The 17,038-nt window shown below is 34.6% G+C and overlaps 1 protein-coding gene across 7 annotated transcripts in view; it reads left to right on the top strand.

Moving 5' to 3' along the window:
* SCN9A (sodium voltage-gated channel alpha subunit 9) overlaps positions 1-17,038 on the top strand; it is a 178,853-nt gene that overhangs the window by 153,245 nt on the left and 8,570 nt on the right. For all 7 annotated transcript variants that reach the window (XM_024243378.3, XM_063712844.1, XM_024243381.3 and 4 more), the window contains one exon: positions 16,882-16,986. In XM_024243378.3, coding sequence (XP_024099146.3) covers positions 16,882-16,986 — 105 coding nt within the window. The remainder of the gene's footprint in view (positions 1-16,881; positions 16,987-17,038) is intronic.

Genomic DNA, 17,038 nt, shown 5'->3' with positions numbered 1-17,038 from the left:
TATACATTTTGAAACGAGGACCTGTGGGGACTGGGTGCAGTGGCTTATGCTTATAATCCCAGCTACTTGGGAGGCTAAGGCTGGAGGATCACTTGTGGCCGAGAGTTTGAGACCAGCCTGGGCAAGATGGAAAGACTCCTTCTCTACAAAGATATTAGAAAATTAGCCAAGCATGATAGCACACACCTATAGTCCTAGCTACTTAGGAGCCTGAGGTGGGAGGATCACTCAAGCCCAAGAATATGAGGCTGCAGTGAGCTATGATCATGCCACTGCACTCTGGACTGGGCAACAGGGTGAGATCTTCTCTCTCAATAAATAAATAAATAAGAAATGAGAAAATGTGATTCTTCCACTTTGTTCTTTTTTCTTAAGATTGCTTTGGCTATTCAGGGTCTTTTGTGGTTCCATATGAATTTTAGGATTTTTTTTTATTTTAGTAAATAATGCTATTGGGATTTTGATATGTACTGTATTGAATGCACAGATCACTTAGGGTAGTATGGGCATTTTAACAATATTAAGTCATTTAATTTGTGAATACTGGATCTTTCCATTTATTTGTGTCTTCTTTAATTTCCTTCATGAACATTTTGTAGTTTTCAGTGCATACATTTTCAATGCCTTGGTTAAGCATATCCTAGGTATTTTATTTCTTTTGATGTTATCATAAATGGGATTTCTTTCCTAATCTTCTTTTCAGATTGTTTATCGTTAGTGTATAGAAACACAGGTGATTTTTGTATGTTGATTTTATATCCTTCAACATTTAGTAAATTTATTAGTTCTAACAGATTTTCCTGACGTGTGGAGTCTTTAGGGTACTCTCCATATAAGATAATGTCATCTGTAAACACTTTTTTCTTTCAGATTGGGATGTCTTTTACTTGTTTTTCTTGCCTAATTTCTCTGGCTAGGACTTCTAGTGCTGTGTTAAATACAAATGGCAAGAGTAGCCATATTTGTCTTTTTCCTGATCTTACAGGAAAGTTTTTCAGTTTTTCACCATTGAATATGATGTTAGCTGTGGGATATTCAATTAGTCTTTGTTATCATGAGGTATATTTCCTCTGTTCTCATCCATTTGTGCTACTATAACAGAATACCACAGACTGGGTAATTTATAATGAACATAAACCTTATGAGATCACAGTACTGGAGGATGGAAAGTTCATGATTGAGGGGCTGTCTGTTGAAGTCTTATTTGTTGCATCATAACGTGCTATAAGGTATCACATGACACAAAGAGACAGTAAGTGAGAAAAGGAGGCAGAACCTGCCTGTTTATAATGAACTCAATCCTGAGATAACAGTATTAATGCATTAAAAGGGTAAAATTCTCATAATTTAAACACCTCTTAAAGGTCTCACCTCCTGATTCTGTCACAATGGCAATTAAATTGCAGCATGAGCTTTGGAGGGGACAAACCTTCAAGTTATAGCAACTTCTATACCTAGCTTTTGTTTTCTTTTTTTAGTTTTTACTGTAAAAGGGTGTTGAAATTTGTCAAATGCTTCTTCTGAATCTCTTTTGATGATCCTGTGATTTTTATCCTTCTCAGATCATGTGGTGTATCACATTATTGGTCTGCATATGTGGAACCATCCTTGCATCCTAGGGATAACTCCCACTTGGTCGTAGTACATGATCATTTAATGGGCTGTTGCATTCAGTTTGCTAATATTTGGATGAAGTTATTTGCATCTATGTTCATCAGGGATCTTGTTCTGTAGTTGCTTTTTTCTTTTTAAAAATTTGTTCATTTTTAATTGACAAAAATTGTGCTTATTTATGGGGTACAAAACAATGTTTTGATCTATATAAACATTGTAGAAAGATTCAATCATGCTAATTAACATAACCATCACTTCACCCACTTATCATTTTTTTGTGGCAAGAAAGTTAAAAAGCTATTCTTTTAGCAATTTTGAAATATACGATACATTTATTTTTTTCATTTCCTAATGTGTGACTTTTTTGACTTTTATTTTAAGTTCAGGGGTACATGTACAGGATGTGCAGGCTTGTTACATAGGTAAACATGTCATGGGGGTTTGTTGTACAGATTATTTCATCACTGAGGTATTAATCCCAGTATGCATTGGTTATTTTTCCTGATCCTCTCCCTCCTCCCACCCTTCACCCTCCCATAGGCCCCAGTGTGTGTTGTTATCCTTTATGTGTCCATGTGTTCTCGTCATTTAGCTCCACTTATAAGTGAGAACATGTGGTATTTGGTTTTCTGTTCCTGCCTTAGTTTACTAATGAAAATGGCCTCCAGCTCCATTCATGTCCCTGCAAAGGATATGATCTCATTTTTTTTAATGGCTACATAGTATTATATGGTATATATTTACCACTTTGTCTTTATCCAGTCTATCGTTGATGGTCATTTGAATTGATTCCATGTCTTTGCCATTGTGAATAGAGCTCCAATAAACATATGTGTGCATGTGTCTTTATAATAGAACAACGTATTTCCCTTTAGGTATATACCCAGTAATGGGATTGCTGGGTTGAATGGTATTTCTGTCTTTAGGTCTTTGAGGAATTGCCATACAGTCTTCCATTATGGTTGAATTAATTTACACTCCCATAAACAGTGTGTAAGCATTCATTTTTTCTCCACACCCTCACCAGCATCTGTTATTTTTTGACTTTTTCATAATAGCCCTTCTGACTGGTGTGAGATGGTATCTCATTGTGGTTTTGATTTGCATTTCTCTAATGATCAGTGACATTGAGCTTTTTTTCATATGCTTGTTTGTTGCATGTGTGTCTTCTTTTCAGAAGTGTCTGTTCATATCCTTTGCCCACTTTTTAATGGGGTTGTTTATTTCTTGTAAACTCATTTAAGTTCCTTATAGATTCTGGATATTAGACCTTTGTCAGATGCATAGTCTGCAAAACTTTTCTCCCATTCTGTAGACTGTCTGTTTACTCTGTTGATAGTTTCTTTTGCTGTGCAGAAGCTCTTTAGTTTAATTAGATCCCATTTGTTAATTTTTGTTTTTGTTGCAGTTGCTTTTGGTGTCTTCATCATGAAATCTTTGCCCATGCCTGTGTCCTGAATGGTATTGCCTAGGTTGTCTTCCAGGGTTTTTATAGTTTTAGATTTTACATTTAAGTCTTTAATCCATCTTAAGATTTATTCCTCTACTCTAAATGAAAAATGTACATCCTTTGATCAACATTTATACTTTCTCCACATCGTCTTCCCCCAGTTCTATGGTAACCACCTTTATACACTGTTTCTGTAATGTTGACTTCTCACTTTTTTATTTTTTATTTATTTATTTATTATTTTACTTTAAGTTCTAGGGTAAATGTGCACAACGTGCAGGTTTGTTACATATGTATACATGTGCCATGTTGGTGTGCGACACCCATTAACTCGTCATTTACATTAGGTATATCTCCTAATGCTATCCCTCCCTCCTCCCCCCACCCCATTTTACATGTAAGTGAGATCATGTGGTATTTGTCTTTCTGTACCTGGTACCTGGCTAATTTTGCTTAGCATAATGTCCTTTAGTTTCATTCATGTTGGGATGAATGACAAAATTTGTTCTTTTAAAGTTTTGTATAGTTGTCCACTGTGCATACCTATCACGTTTTCTTTATTCATTCACCTGTTGATGGGTACAGGTTGCATCTATGGGTTAGTGCAAAAGTAATTGCGGTTTTTGCCATTACTTTTAATTGCAGCAAAAGTAATGGTAAAAACTGCAATTACATTTGCACCAACCTAATATGTCTTGGTTCTTGTAAATAATGCTGAAATGAACATGGGAGTGCAGGTATACCTTCGACATAATGATTTTAATTCCTCTAAAGGAATTAAATATATACCACTATATACCTAGAAGAGGAATTGCTGAATTATATGGTAATTGTATTTGTTTTTGGAACTTCCATGCTATTTTTCTCAAACAGCTGTACTAATTTACATTATCACTAACAACGTATAAGGGTTCCTTTTTCTCCACATCCTCATCAATACTTGTTATCATTCATCTTTTTTGACAACAACCATTCTAAGAGGTGTGAGGTAATATTTCATTGGGATTTTAATTTGCATTTTCCTGATGATTAGAGATGTTGAGCATTTTTTCATATATCTATTGGCCATTCATATCTCTTCTTTCGAGAAATGTCTGTTCAGATTATTTGCCCATTCTACAATTGGTTTATTGATTTTCTAGGTGTTGAGTTGCTTGAGCTTTTTATGTATAATGTTGGATATTAGCCCTTTATCAGATGTATGGTTTGCAGATATTTTATTTCAATCTATGAGCTCTCCCTCCACTCTGTTATTGTTTCATTTGCTGTAAAGAACCTTTTTAGTTTGATCTCATCCAACTTGTCTCTTGTTGTCTTTTGTTACCTGTGCTTTTAGAGTCCTAGCCAAGAAATCCTTGCCTAGATAAATGTCATAGAGCTTTTCTTTTATGTTTTCTTCTAGTAGCTTTATAGTTTCATTTCTTATATTTAAGTCTTCTACTTGTTTGGATTTTTTAAAATATGGTATGAGAAAGGGCCCAATTTCATTCTTTTGCATAAGGAATATTCAGTTTTCCCAACGTCATTTATTGAAGAGATCGTCCTTTCCCCCTTTGTTTATTCTTTGCACCTTTGTTGAAAATCAATTGACTATAAATAATTGGGTTTATTTCTGGGCTTTTTATCCTTTTCCATTAGCCGATATATCTGTGTTTATGCCAATAGCATAGCTTTATATTTTGAAATGAGAGAGTATTGCGCCTCTAGCTTTGTTCTTTTTGCTCAGATTGCTTTGGCCATTTAGCGTCTTTTTTATTTTATTCAAATGTTAGGATTTTTTACTATTCCTGTGAAAACTGACATTAGAATTTTGATAGGGATTTCATTGAATCTGTAGATTATTTGGGGTAGTACGGACATTTTAACAATATTAATTCTTCCAACACATGAACATGAAATATATTACAATTTATTTGTGTCTTCCTCAGTTTTTTTTAATCAACTTGTAGTTTTCAGTGTACAGATCTTTGACTTTCCTGGTTAAATTTACTTCAAAGTATTTTATTTATTTATTTTGATGCTGTTTTAAATAGGTTTCTTAATTTCTTGGTTGGATACCTCATTGTTAATGTATAGAAATGCTACTGATTTTTCTATGTTGATTTTGCAAACTGCAACTTTACTGAATTTATGTATCAGTTTTAACAGTTCTCGGTAGAGTGTGCAGGGTTTTCTACATATAAAGATCATGTCATTAGCAAACAGAGATAATTTTATTTCTTGCTTTCTTACATGGATGTCTTTTATTTCTTTTTCTTGCCTAATGGCTATGGATGGGATTTCTAATACTATGTCAAAAAGAAGTGGTAACAGTCAATATCCTTGTCTTGTTCCTGATCTTAGAAGAAAAGCTCCCAACTTTTCAGTTTTTGCATAATGTTAGCCGTGGACTTGTCATATATGGCTTTATTTTGTTAAGGTACATTCCTTCCATATCTACTTTCTTGAGATTTTATTATGAATATATGCTGGATTTTATCAAATGCTTTGTCTGCATCTAGTAAGATGATCATATGATTTTTGTTCTTATTTTGTTAATGTAGCATATCACATTTATTGATTTATGTATGTTTAACCATTTTTGCATCCCTCAGATAAATCCCAAGTAATCTTGGTGAATGATGTTTTAAATGTGCTAGGGAATTCAGTTTGCTAGTATTTTGTTGAGAATTTTTGGATCTATGTTCATCAAGAATATTGGCCTGCAGTTTTCTTTTCTGGTAGCATACTCTTAGAGTTTTCATATCAGTATAATACTGGCCTCATAAAATGAGTTGGACCTCCTTTTCAATTTTTTGGAAGAATTTGAGAAGAATTCATATTACTTCTTTAAATAGAATTCACCAGTGACCTTTTCCTTTTTTTTTTTTTGGATAGGAGACCTAATTTATTACTGATCTATTTTCTTTATCCAGTATTGGTTTGTTCAGACGTAATATTTCTTGCTGATTTAGTCTTGGTAGGTTGCGTGTTTCTAAAGATTAGTTCATTTCTTCTAGGTTATTCAATTTGATGGTGTATGGTTGTTCACATTAATAGTTTATGATTCCTTGTATTTACGTTATCAGTGTTAGTCTCCCTTGTTTCATTTCAGATATTGTTTGAGTTGTCTTTTTTCCCTTGGTTAGTCTAGTTAAAGGTTTTTCAATTTTATCTTTTCAAAAAAACAACTTTTTAGTATTTGCTTTGTTTATTTCTATCCTTATCTTTGTTATTTTCTTCCTTCTGCAAAGTTTGGGGATATTTTGTTCTTCTTCTTTTTCTAATCTCTAAGATGTAATATTAGGTTGTTTATTTGAGATTTTCCTTCTTTCTTTAATGTAGGTATTTATGACTATAAATTTTTCTCTCAGGGCTTCTTTTTTCACATTCCATACTATTTGTTATCTTGTGTTTCCATTGTCATTGATCCCAAAATATTTTCTGTTTTTCCATATAATTTCCTCTTTGACCCATTGGTTGTTCAGGAGCATGTTGTTTAATTTCCACATAATTATGAGTTGTTCAAGGTTATTCTTATTGACTTCTAGTTTCATGTCATCATGAACAGAAAAGGTGCTCGATATGATTTTAATCTTCTTAAATTTGTTAAAACTTGTTTTGTGGCCTAACATGTGATCTACCCTGGAGAGTGTTTCATGTGATTTGAGAAGAATATGTATTTTGTTGCTGTTGGATGAACTGTTCTATAAATATCTGTTAGATCTATTGGATTGAAGTGTAGTTCAAGCCTTCCTCTAATAAGAGACTGCATAAATTATGTCAGGAGCAAGCCAGGGAAGAAGCCACCCTCCTGTTCTTGGTGGTAGAGACCTTCCACCTCTTTTAACAGAAAGACTGTAGAGTTGGGATTGTCTCTGGAGGAAGCCAGGGAAGAAGGCATAGGGAATGTTATTCCTCTTGTTTAGGCTGAAGAAGGTTTATTCTTCATTTGCTATGTAGATTTCCAAGTACTGGAAGAGGCCAGAACCACAGGGAGCGGCTGGAAAACGTGCAGCCTAATGGTTTCCATGGGGAAGTTGGAAGATGGTCTGATTCCAGGAATTAAAGCTTCTGAGAGTGCTCAGGCAGTTCAAAACCCCCCATTGTTTTTTGTACTTGAGAGAAAACTCCAGTGGCTTATCTCTGCCATTCCTCAAGCATGGTGATCTAAAAGCCAAGCTCTGTGTCAGGGACTATAAAAGTTGGGTTCTACAAAATGGAAAACTAAGGCAATTATGAAGATGATTTTATAATATAGTTCATATCTTCTCTCTTTCCACTCTAGAAAAAGCATTTTCTAGAAATAAATACATTTCCTCAAATTAAAAAAAAAGTTGGGTTCTATATGTGTGCTATAGTTTCTCAACCCTTGGGAAGTAGCTGCAAATTTAGTTTTCTTCCCAAATGTAAGGCGCTGTGCTCAGGGTGGGGTTAGTGCATGAGTGTCTTTCCACTTTTTCTACCCATTTTAATACGGATATTTTCTGTCCTCTGGTGTGTATGAGTTTTTCTACTGGATTCTGGGTTTCTCTGGAGAGAATTGATCCATGTGTATGTAAATGTTTACTTGGTATGTCCGTGAGAGAAAAAATAGTCATAAACCTCCTATTCCACAATGTTGCTGAAGTCACTTCCTTCAAAAGCTGTAATTTTCTTTTCTTACAGTGTCTTTGTCTGGCTTTGATATGAGAGTAATTCTGGCCCCATAAAATGACTTTCGAAGTGTTCTTTCCTCTTCAAAGTTTTAAGAGAGTTTGAGAAGAATTAATGTTGATTCTTCTTTAAATGTTTGGTTAGACTTCTCCAGAGAAGCCATCTGGTCCTGTATATTTCTTTTTTGGGAGTTACTATCATTATCATTATTATTATTATTATTATTGGTTCAATTTGTCTATTCAGTTATTCTATTTCCTCATGATTCAGTCTTTGTAGGTTGTATATTTTTGGAATTTACCTATTTCTTCTAAGTTATCCAATTTGTTGGTGTATAATTGTTCATGGTAGTCTCTTTGATCCTTCTTATTCCCATAAAATCAGCTGTAATTTCTCCTCTTTCATTTCTGGTTTTACATATTTGAGTCTTCTATCTTTTTTCTTAGTTATCCTAGCTAAGGATTCGTCTATTTTATCTTTCAAAAAAACCAACTCTTAGTTTTGTTGACTTTTTCTATTGCTTTTCTATTCTCTATTTCACTTACTTAGCTCTACTATTTATTATTTCCTTCCTTTTGCTAATGTTGGGCTTAGTTTGTTCTTTTTCTAGTTCCTAGACACGTAAATCTATATTGTTTATATGAGATCTTTCTTTTTATAGTGTAGACATGTATCTCTATAAGATTTGCTTTTTTTACTGATTTCGCTGCATCTCATAAATTTTGGAAATTGTGCTTTCATTTTTGTTTGCTTCAAGATACTTTTAAATTTTCCTATTGATTTTTTTCTTTGACCCATTGCTTTTTCAAGAGAGTGTTGTTTAATTTCCACATATTTGTGAATTTTTCAGTTTTCCTTCTATTACTGACTTCCAGTTTCATTCCATTGTGGTCATAAAAGATATCTGGTATGATTTCAAACTTCTTACAGTTGTCAAAACTAACTTCATGACCTGATATGTGATCTATCCTGAGAATATTCCGTGCACACTTGAAAAGATGGTGTATTAAGATGCTGTTGGGTAGCATATTCTGTGTGATTGTGATCCATTTGGTCTATAGCATTGTTCAAATCCACAGTTTGTTTATAGATTCCATATCTGGCTGTTCTGTTCATTATTGCAAGTCGGGTGTTGATGTATCCTACTGTTATGGTGTTGCTGCATGTTTATCCCTTCAGATCTGTCAGTGATTGCTTTATGTATTTACATGCTTTGATGATGGATTCACATATATTTATAATTGTTATATCTTCATGATGAACTAACTCTTTTATCTTATTTTATGACCTACTTTGTCTCTTGTGACAGTTTTTTATTTAAAGTCTATTTTGGCTGATATAATTACAGGGTGTCCTCTGTATCTGTAGGTTTTACATCTGTAGATTCAGCCAATGCTGATTGAAAACACTGTATTCATGGAATGTGAAATCCACAGATACAGAGGGTCAAATTTTTTTATCCACAGGTCCTGCAGGGCTGACTGTGGGACTTAAGCATCCTCAATTTTGGTATCCCTTGGGGTTCTGGAACCATGACCCTGTAGATACTAAAGGACAACTGCATAGCCCATTGCTCTTTTTTGGTTACCATTTCTACAAAATGTATCTTTTTTATCAATTAACTTTCAAACTACGTTTTCTTAAATCTGAAGCGAGTATCTGAAGACAGCATATAACTGGATCTTGTTTTCATAAATCTATGCAGCCATTGTAGGTCTTTTGATTGGGAAGTTTAATCCATTTGTATTTGAAATAATCATTGGTAGGTAAGGACTTACTATTGCCTTTTTGTTAAATTTTTCTGTTTTGTAATTTTTTTCTGTCTTTTTCTCTCTTAACTGTCTTCTTTTGTGATTGGTTGATATTTTATTGTGATATGCTATGATTTCTCTTTTTTATTTCTGTATTTTTACATGGATTTTCCTTGTGGTTATCATGAGGCAATCACAAATATCTTATAATAGTCTACTTTAAGCTGATAACAACTTCAATCATACACCAAAAATCTTCACTTTTAATACCTCCCTCACGCTTTTTGCTATAAATGTCACAATTTACATCTTTTTATAATGTGTTTCTACAAACACATTTTTGTAATTTTAGTTATTCTTAATTATTTTGACATTTAACTTTTATATTAGAATTATAAATGATTTATATAATACTATTAGAGTATTACAGTATTCTCCATTTGTCTATGTATTTACCTTTACTAGTGAGATTTGTGCTTTCATATGCCCTTGTGTTGCTCTTTACCATGCTTTCGTTTCAACTTGAAGAACTCACTTTAGCGTTTCCTATAAGATAACTCTAGTGGTGATGAACTCCCTCAGCATTTGTTTGTATGAGAAAGTTTTTATCCTTCCTTAATTTTAAAGGACAGTTTTTCCAGGTATATTATTCTTGGTCAGCAGTTTTCTTCTTTAAGTATTTTGAATATATACTTTCACTTTATTTGCTCTTTTAAAGTTTCTGCTGAGAAATCTGCTGTTCATCTTATGAGAGCTCTTTTGTACATGACAATTCAGTTTTTTCTTGCTGCTTTCAAACTTCCCTTTCACTTTTGGCAATTTGATGATATTATGTCTCCAGTGGAGACTTTTTTTTCTTTTTTTCTGAGATAGAGTTTTGCTGTGTTGCCCAGGCTGGAGTGCAGTAGTGTGATCTTGGCTCACTGCAACTTCCAACTCCTGGGTTCAAGCAGTTCTGTCTGCCTCAGCCTTCTGAGTGGCTGGGATTATAGGCACCCGCCACCACGCCCAGCTAATTTTTGTAATTTTTGGTAGAGATATGGTTTTGCCATGTTGGCCAGGCTGGTCTTGAACTCCTGACCTCAGGTGATCCACCCCCACTCAGCCCCCCAAAGTGCTGGGATTACAGGTGTGAGCCACCACGCCCAGCCGAGACTTCTTTAGATTTGTCCTATTTGGGATTCTTTGAATTTCCTAAATTTAGGTGTTCATATCTCTCCCCAAATTTGAACATATTTTAGCCATTTTAAAAATATTTTTACACCCCTTTCTGCCTTCTCTTTCTGTGATTTCATAATGTATATATTGTTCCACTTAATGATGTCCCATAAATCTTCATTCATTTTTCTTTTTTATTTCTTCTTGCTCCACTGACTGGATAATTTTAAATGATCTACCTTTTTATTTTTTATTTTTTGGTGTCCATCTTTTGAGGGTTTTTTTATTTTATTTTTTATTTTTTAATTTTTATTTTGTATTATACTTTAAGTTTTAGGGTACATGTGCACAACGTGCAGGTTAGTTACATATGTATACATGTGCCATGTTGGTGTGCTGAACCCATTAACTCATCATTTAACATTAGGTATATCTCCTAATGCTATCCCTCCACCCCCTCCCCCCACCCCACAACAGGCCCCAGTGTGTGATGTTCCCCTTCCTGTGTCCATGTGTTCTCATTGTTCAATTCCCACCTATGAGTGAGAACATGCAGTGTTTGGTTTTTTTGTCCTTGCGATAGTTTGCTGAGAATGATGGTTTCCAGCTTCATCCATATCCCTACAAAGGACATGAACTCATCATTTTTTATGGCTGCATAGTACTCCATGGTGTATATGTGCCACATTTTCTTAATCGAGTCTATCATTGTTGGACATTTGGCTTGGTTCCAAGTCTTTGCTATTGTGAATAGTGCCGCAATAAACATACGTGTGCATGTGTCTTTATAGTCACATGATTTATAATCCTTTGGGTATATACCCAGTAATGGGATTGCTGGGTCAAATGGTATTTCTAGTTCTTGATCCCTGAGGAATCGCCACACTGACTTCCACAATGGTTGAACTAGTTTACAGTCCCACCAACAGTGTAAAAGTGTTCCTATTTCTCCACATCCTCTCCAGCACCTGTTGTTTCCTGACTTTTTAATGATCGCCATTCTAACTGGTGTGAGATGGTATCTCATTGTGGTTTTGATTTGCATTTCTCTGATGGCCAGTAATGATGAGCATTTTTTCATGTGTCTTTTGGCTGCATAAATATCTTCTTTTGAGAAGTGTCTGTTCATATCCTTTGCCCACTTTTTGATGGGGTTGTTTGTTTTTTTTTTTGGTTTGTTGATTCTTTCTCCAGTTTGATCAAGTCTGCTATTGAACCCTCTAGGGAGTTTTTTAGTTCAGTTATTGTATTCTTCAATTCCAGAGTTTTTATTCATATTTGACGTTTATTTTTTTGCGTGTGTAGTTTCTGTCCCTTCATTGATATCCTCATTGTGTTCATGTATCATTTTCCTGATTTTGTTTAGTTGTCTATCTCTGTTCTCTGGTATTTTGCTAAACTTCATTAGGATAATTATTTTGAATTCTTTTGAAGAGAGATATAAATCTCTGTTTCTTTAGGGTCAGTAACTGGATTTCTTTTATCCCTTTTTGTTGTTTCCCTAATTATTTGTGTTCCTTGTGCTTTGCATTGGTGTCTGTGCATTGGAAGAATAGCCACCTGTCAGTCATCTGACGCAATGTCACAAATGACACAAAACAGCCACCAGGATTTATAGACTGACTTTGACAGAGAAAAACCTTTGCCAATCAGCCTGGCTAGAGATACTGAGAGTCTCTCAAACAGCTAATCTACCTTCCCCTTTTCCTATGTTTGTAGCTGTATCAATTATTCTAATCATACTGGTTCTTTCAGTGCTCCATATGAGGCAAGAGTGAAACTGGACCCTAGTGCAGCACACTGAACGGCAAGGACATTTGATATGCTCCACTCCTCTCCCTCCCTTGAAAGTGGTATCTTGATGCAAATGAATAAATTAGCCCCTAGAACAGGTGGATAAATTGTTTCAAACCAAGTAACAGGATACTGGCACAGTTGTGATTGAAATACCTGTTTGATTTGAAACCCCATATCTTTTCCACAATGCAATGTTGCCACTTACTGCTTTTTAACTTCAATAATTTGATCAAAGCTTATGGCTCTATCAACAACCCATGCCTCTTTCTAATAACCAACCCAATTTTACTCGTTTTTCCAACTATTCATCATCCTCATAGGTACTTTTTTCACCTCTAATGATTTCATGTGAAATTAGTTTTTAATAATCATAAAACATACTACTGACTATTAGAACAAAAGTCATTAATGAGTTCAAGCTATAAAAAGGAAGATTACATGATATAGTTATACAAATATATAATTACATATTTGAGCAACTATGGAGGAAATTTTAACAATAACCCCATTTCATTAACTCCAATCTTATCAGGAAGGTTAATAAGAACAACAGTAATAGTAACTAAAATTTAATGAAGACTTACCATGTGCCAGATATTATGCTAAGTATTCTTCATATGTTACCTCAATTTATCTTCTCAGCAAACACAAATGCAGTGACTACTCTTATAATGATGAGGTGGTTTTACTTAAAGAATTAAGAAACTTACCCAAGGACAAAAGAAAGGACTTGAGCAAAGATGATCTGACACCAGAAGTGAAGTGTATTGCTGTGTAATGCAGACTCGATGTAGATTGTAACATAGAAAAAAATTAGCCTGACTTACAGAATTCCTTCCACCTAGGTTTTAAAGGGGTACATTTTGCACAAGGCCTAAATAAGCTATAGGAAAACAAAATACCCACACAAGTTTCTCTATTGAAGTAATTCATAATCTTCTATTAGTTTTATCCCATTCTTTATCATATTGACAAACCAGGCTATCATTAGGGGAAAACAAAATCTGTTACTTTGATTTTCTCCTCAAAGTTGGAGTTTTCTCCTCAGTTTTTCTCCAGCTTCTTCTGTTAAGTTCTTGGCATGCTGTAATATTCAGTCCCCATTAATGAACAATAAAGGATCTGGGCTTCTCTTGACATTGACATGAAGTCTCTCTCTCTCATGCCTTGTCAGTAGGTGAGATGAATATGAAAATTACATAAAGACTGCATATTAAATAGAGAAAAGCTGAATTAAAACACTCTAAGGTGGCTGGATATGGTGGCTCACGCCTGTAATCCCAGCACTTTGGGAGGCCAAGGCTGGCCAGGAGTTCAAAACCAGACCAGCCAACATGGCGAAACCCTGTCTCTACTAAATATACAAAAATTAGCCTGATGTGGTGGCATGCACCTGTAATCCCAGCTACTTGGGAGGCTGAGACATGAGAATTACTTGAACCCAGGAGGTGGAGGTTGCAGTGAGCCAAGATGGTGGCACGGCACTCCAGCCTGGGCCTCAGAGCAAGACCCCCTCAAAAACAACAACAAAAACACTCTAAGGCAGAAAGGGAAGTCTGGTTAACATTAGGTATTTGATGAATAAGAAAATTCAGTATAATGGGAAGCTTCCCATTCAACAGCAAACAATTAAAAAAATAAGTAAATAAGAGGAAGCTGAATATTACCAAATCCAAGAGAATAAAGGGAAACCATAACCAGGTCATTTTTAACTCCAGCACCCTACAAGTTAAGTAATGATCTCAGAACTATAAATCCTTGAAAATAAATTCTTAATTATATGGATTATACTAATTTATGCTGTGACTAAAAAAGGTGAAATTATAGACTAATGTAGAATATACATAAATCTGTAAAACTTACAGCTAACTTAAGAAATTAGCAGAGAACAAAGGGAGCAACTGAAGCTTCTAGCCTCCTTTGTAAGATTTAGGCTTTTCCAGTCAAAAACCTCATTTAGATGTTATGTTATTTACTGTTGAATTTTAAAAGTTATATTTTCTTTTACATAATCAATTGGAAAGTCCTTCAGTTTGGGTCTGATGATTGATAACTTCCTCAGTACCTAGAAATCTATCAAGCATAATGTTGACATCCAAAAAAGTGTTTATGTTGAAATCCTTTATTTAGAATTAAAAAGGTAGTCAAAGAGTTTCTTCAAATAGAGATATAGAAATGTATATTATTGTTTTAGTTTATATTCATTTTTCTGTAAAGGAATAATGGTATATTAAAATGAATATAAAATTAATACAATTTTGGTTATTGTATGTAGCCCCTATTCTTTCTTTACTATTATACTTTAAGTTCTAGGGTACATGTGCACAACGTGCAGGTTTGTTACATAGGTATACACGTACCATGTTGGTTTGCTGCACCAATCAACTCATCATTTACATTAGGTATTTCTCCTAACGTAATCCCTCCCAAAGCGCCCCACCCCCTAACAGGCCCTGGTGTGTGATGTTCCCCTCCCTGTGTCCATGTGTTCTCATTGTTCAACTCCCACTTATGAGTGAGGTCTAGTTTTCCGTCCTTGTGATATTTTGCTGAGAATGATGGTTTCCAGCTTCATGCATGTCCCTGCAAAGGACATGAACTCATCCTTTTTTATGGCTGCATAGTATTCCATGGTGTATATATGCTACATTTCTTTATCCAGTCTATTATTGATGGATATTTGGGTTGGTTCCAAGTCTTTGCTATTGTGAATAGTACTGCAATAAATATACGTATGCATGTGTCTTTATAGTAGCATGATTTATAATCCTTTGGGTATATACCCAGTAATGAGATTGCTGGGTCAAATGGTATTTCTAGTTCTAGATCCTTGAGGAATCATCACACTGTCTTCCACAATGATTGAACTAATTTACACTCTCATCAACAGTGTAAATGCGCTGCTATTTCTCCACATCCTCTCCAACATTTGTTGTTTCCTGACTTTTTAGTGATTGCCATTCTAATTGGTGTGAGATGGTATCTCATTGTGGTTTTGATTTGTGTTTCTCTGATGACCAGTGATGATGAGGATTTTTTCAGATGTCTGCTGGCTGCATAAATGTCTTCTTTTGAGAAGTGCCTGTTCATATCCTTTGCCCACTTTCTGATGGAGTTGTTTGTTTTTTTCTTGTAAATTTGTTTAAGTTCTTTGTATATTCTGGATATTAGTCCTTTGTCAAATGGATAGATTGCAAAAATTTTCTCCCATTCTGTAGGTTGCCTGTTCACTCTGATGATACTTTCTTTCACTGTGCAGAAGCTCTTTAGTTTAGTTAGATCCCGTTTGTCTGTTTTGGCTTTTGTTGCCGTTGCTTTTGGTGTTTTAGTCATGAAGTCTTTGCCCATGCCTATGTCCTAAATGGTATGCCTAGAGTTTCTGCTAGAGTTTTTATGGTTTTAGGTCTTACATTTAAGTCTTTAATCCATCTTGAGTTAATTTTTGTATAAGGTGTAAGGAAGGGATCCAGTTTCAACTTTCTACATACAGCTAGCCAGTTTTCCCAGCATCATTTATTAAATAGGGAAGCCTTTCCCCATTGCTTGTTTTTGTCAGGTTTGTCAAGGATCAGATGGTTGTAGATGTGTGGTGTTATTTCTGAGGCCTCTGTTCTGTTCCATTGATCTATATCTCTGTTTTGGTACCAGAACCATGCTGTTTTGGTTACTGTAGCCTTGTAGTATAGTTTGAAGTCAGGTAGTGTGATGCCTCCAGCTTTGTTCTTTTTGCTTAGGATTGACTTGGCTATGCAGGCTCTTTTTTGGTTCCATATGAACTTTAAAGTAGTTTTTTCCAATTTTGTGAAGAAAGTCAGTGGTAGCTTGATGGGGATAGTGTTGAATTTATAAATTACCTTGGGCAGTAATGCCATTTTCATGATATTGATTCTTCCTATCCATGAGCATGGAATATTCTTCCATTTGTTTGTGTCCTCTTTTATTTCGTTGAGCAGTGGTTTGTAGTTCTCCTTGAAGAGGTCCTTCACATCCCTTGTAAGCTGGATTCCTAGGTATTTTATTCTCTTTGTAGTAATTGTGAATGGGAGTTCACTCATGATTTGGCTCCCTGTTCTTTGTAAAAGTTCTAAATATTAGCCAAATCATCAAAGAAGACATTCATTACTTTTAATTCTTACAACTTCTCTTAGCAATAAAAGTCATGGTAAGACAGCTAGCAGATAAAAAAAGATACAAGTACATAGTTTAAAACAACACTGATTAGCACACCAAAAGAAAATTGAGCCAATCCTTATAATATGTAATACAAATATTTATATATGCACATTTAACTGTGTTTGGAGACCCATGTTTCTACACATATGTAATTATTTAAGATATATTTTATGTATAGCTATCATGAACATAATAAAATACATTTTATTTCTATATTAACACATTTTAACCTATCTTAGTGATCTGTAGAAAGATGTAGACAATGATCCTGGTTTTAACTACATTTATTTTTTGTTTCTTTACCTTGGAGGTCAAGACATCTTTATGACAGAAGAACAGAAGAAATACTATAATGCAATGAAAAAGCTGGGGTCCAAGAAGCCACAAAAGCCAATTCCTCGACCAGGGGTAAAAAAATATATATATCTTTAGCATATAGATTTTCAAATTATTTCTAATT

Source organism: Pongo abelii, chromosome 11, assembly GCF_028885655.2.
Source record: "Pongo abelii isolate AG06213 chromosome 11, NHGRI_mPonAbe1-v2.0_pri, whole genome shotgun sequence".
Taxonomy (NCBI): domain Eukaryota; kingdom Metazoa; phylum Chordata; class Mammalia; order Primates; family Hominidae; genus Pongo; species Pongo abelii.
Note: the sequence above shows the minus strand (reverse complement) of the source record. Positions and strands in the feature narration are given on the sequence as shown.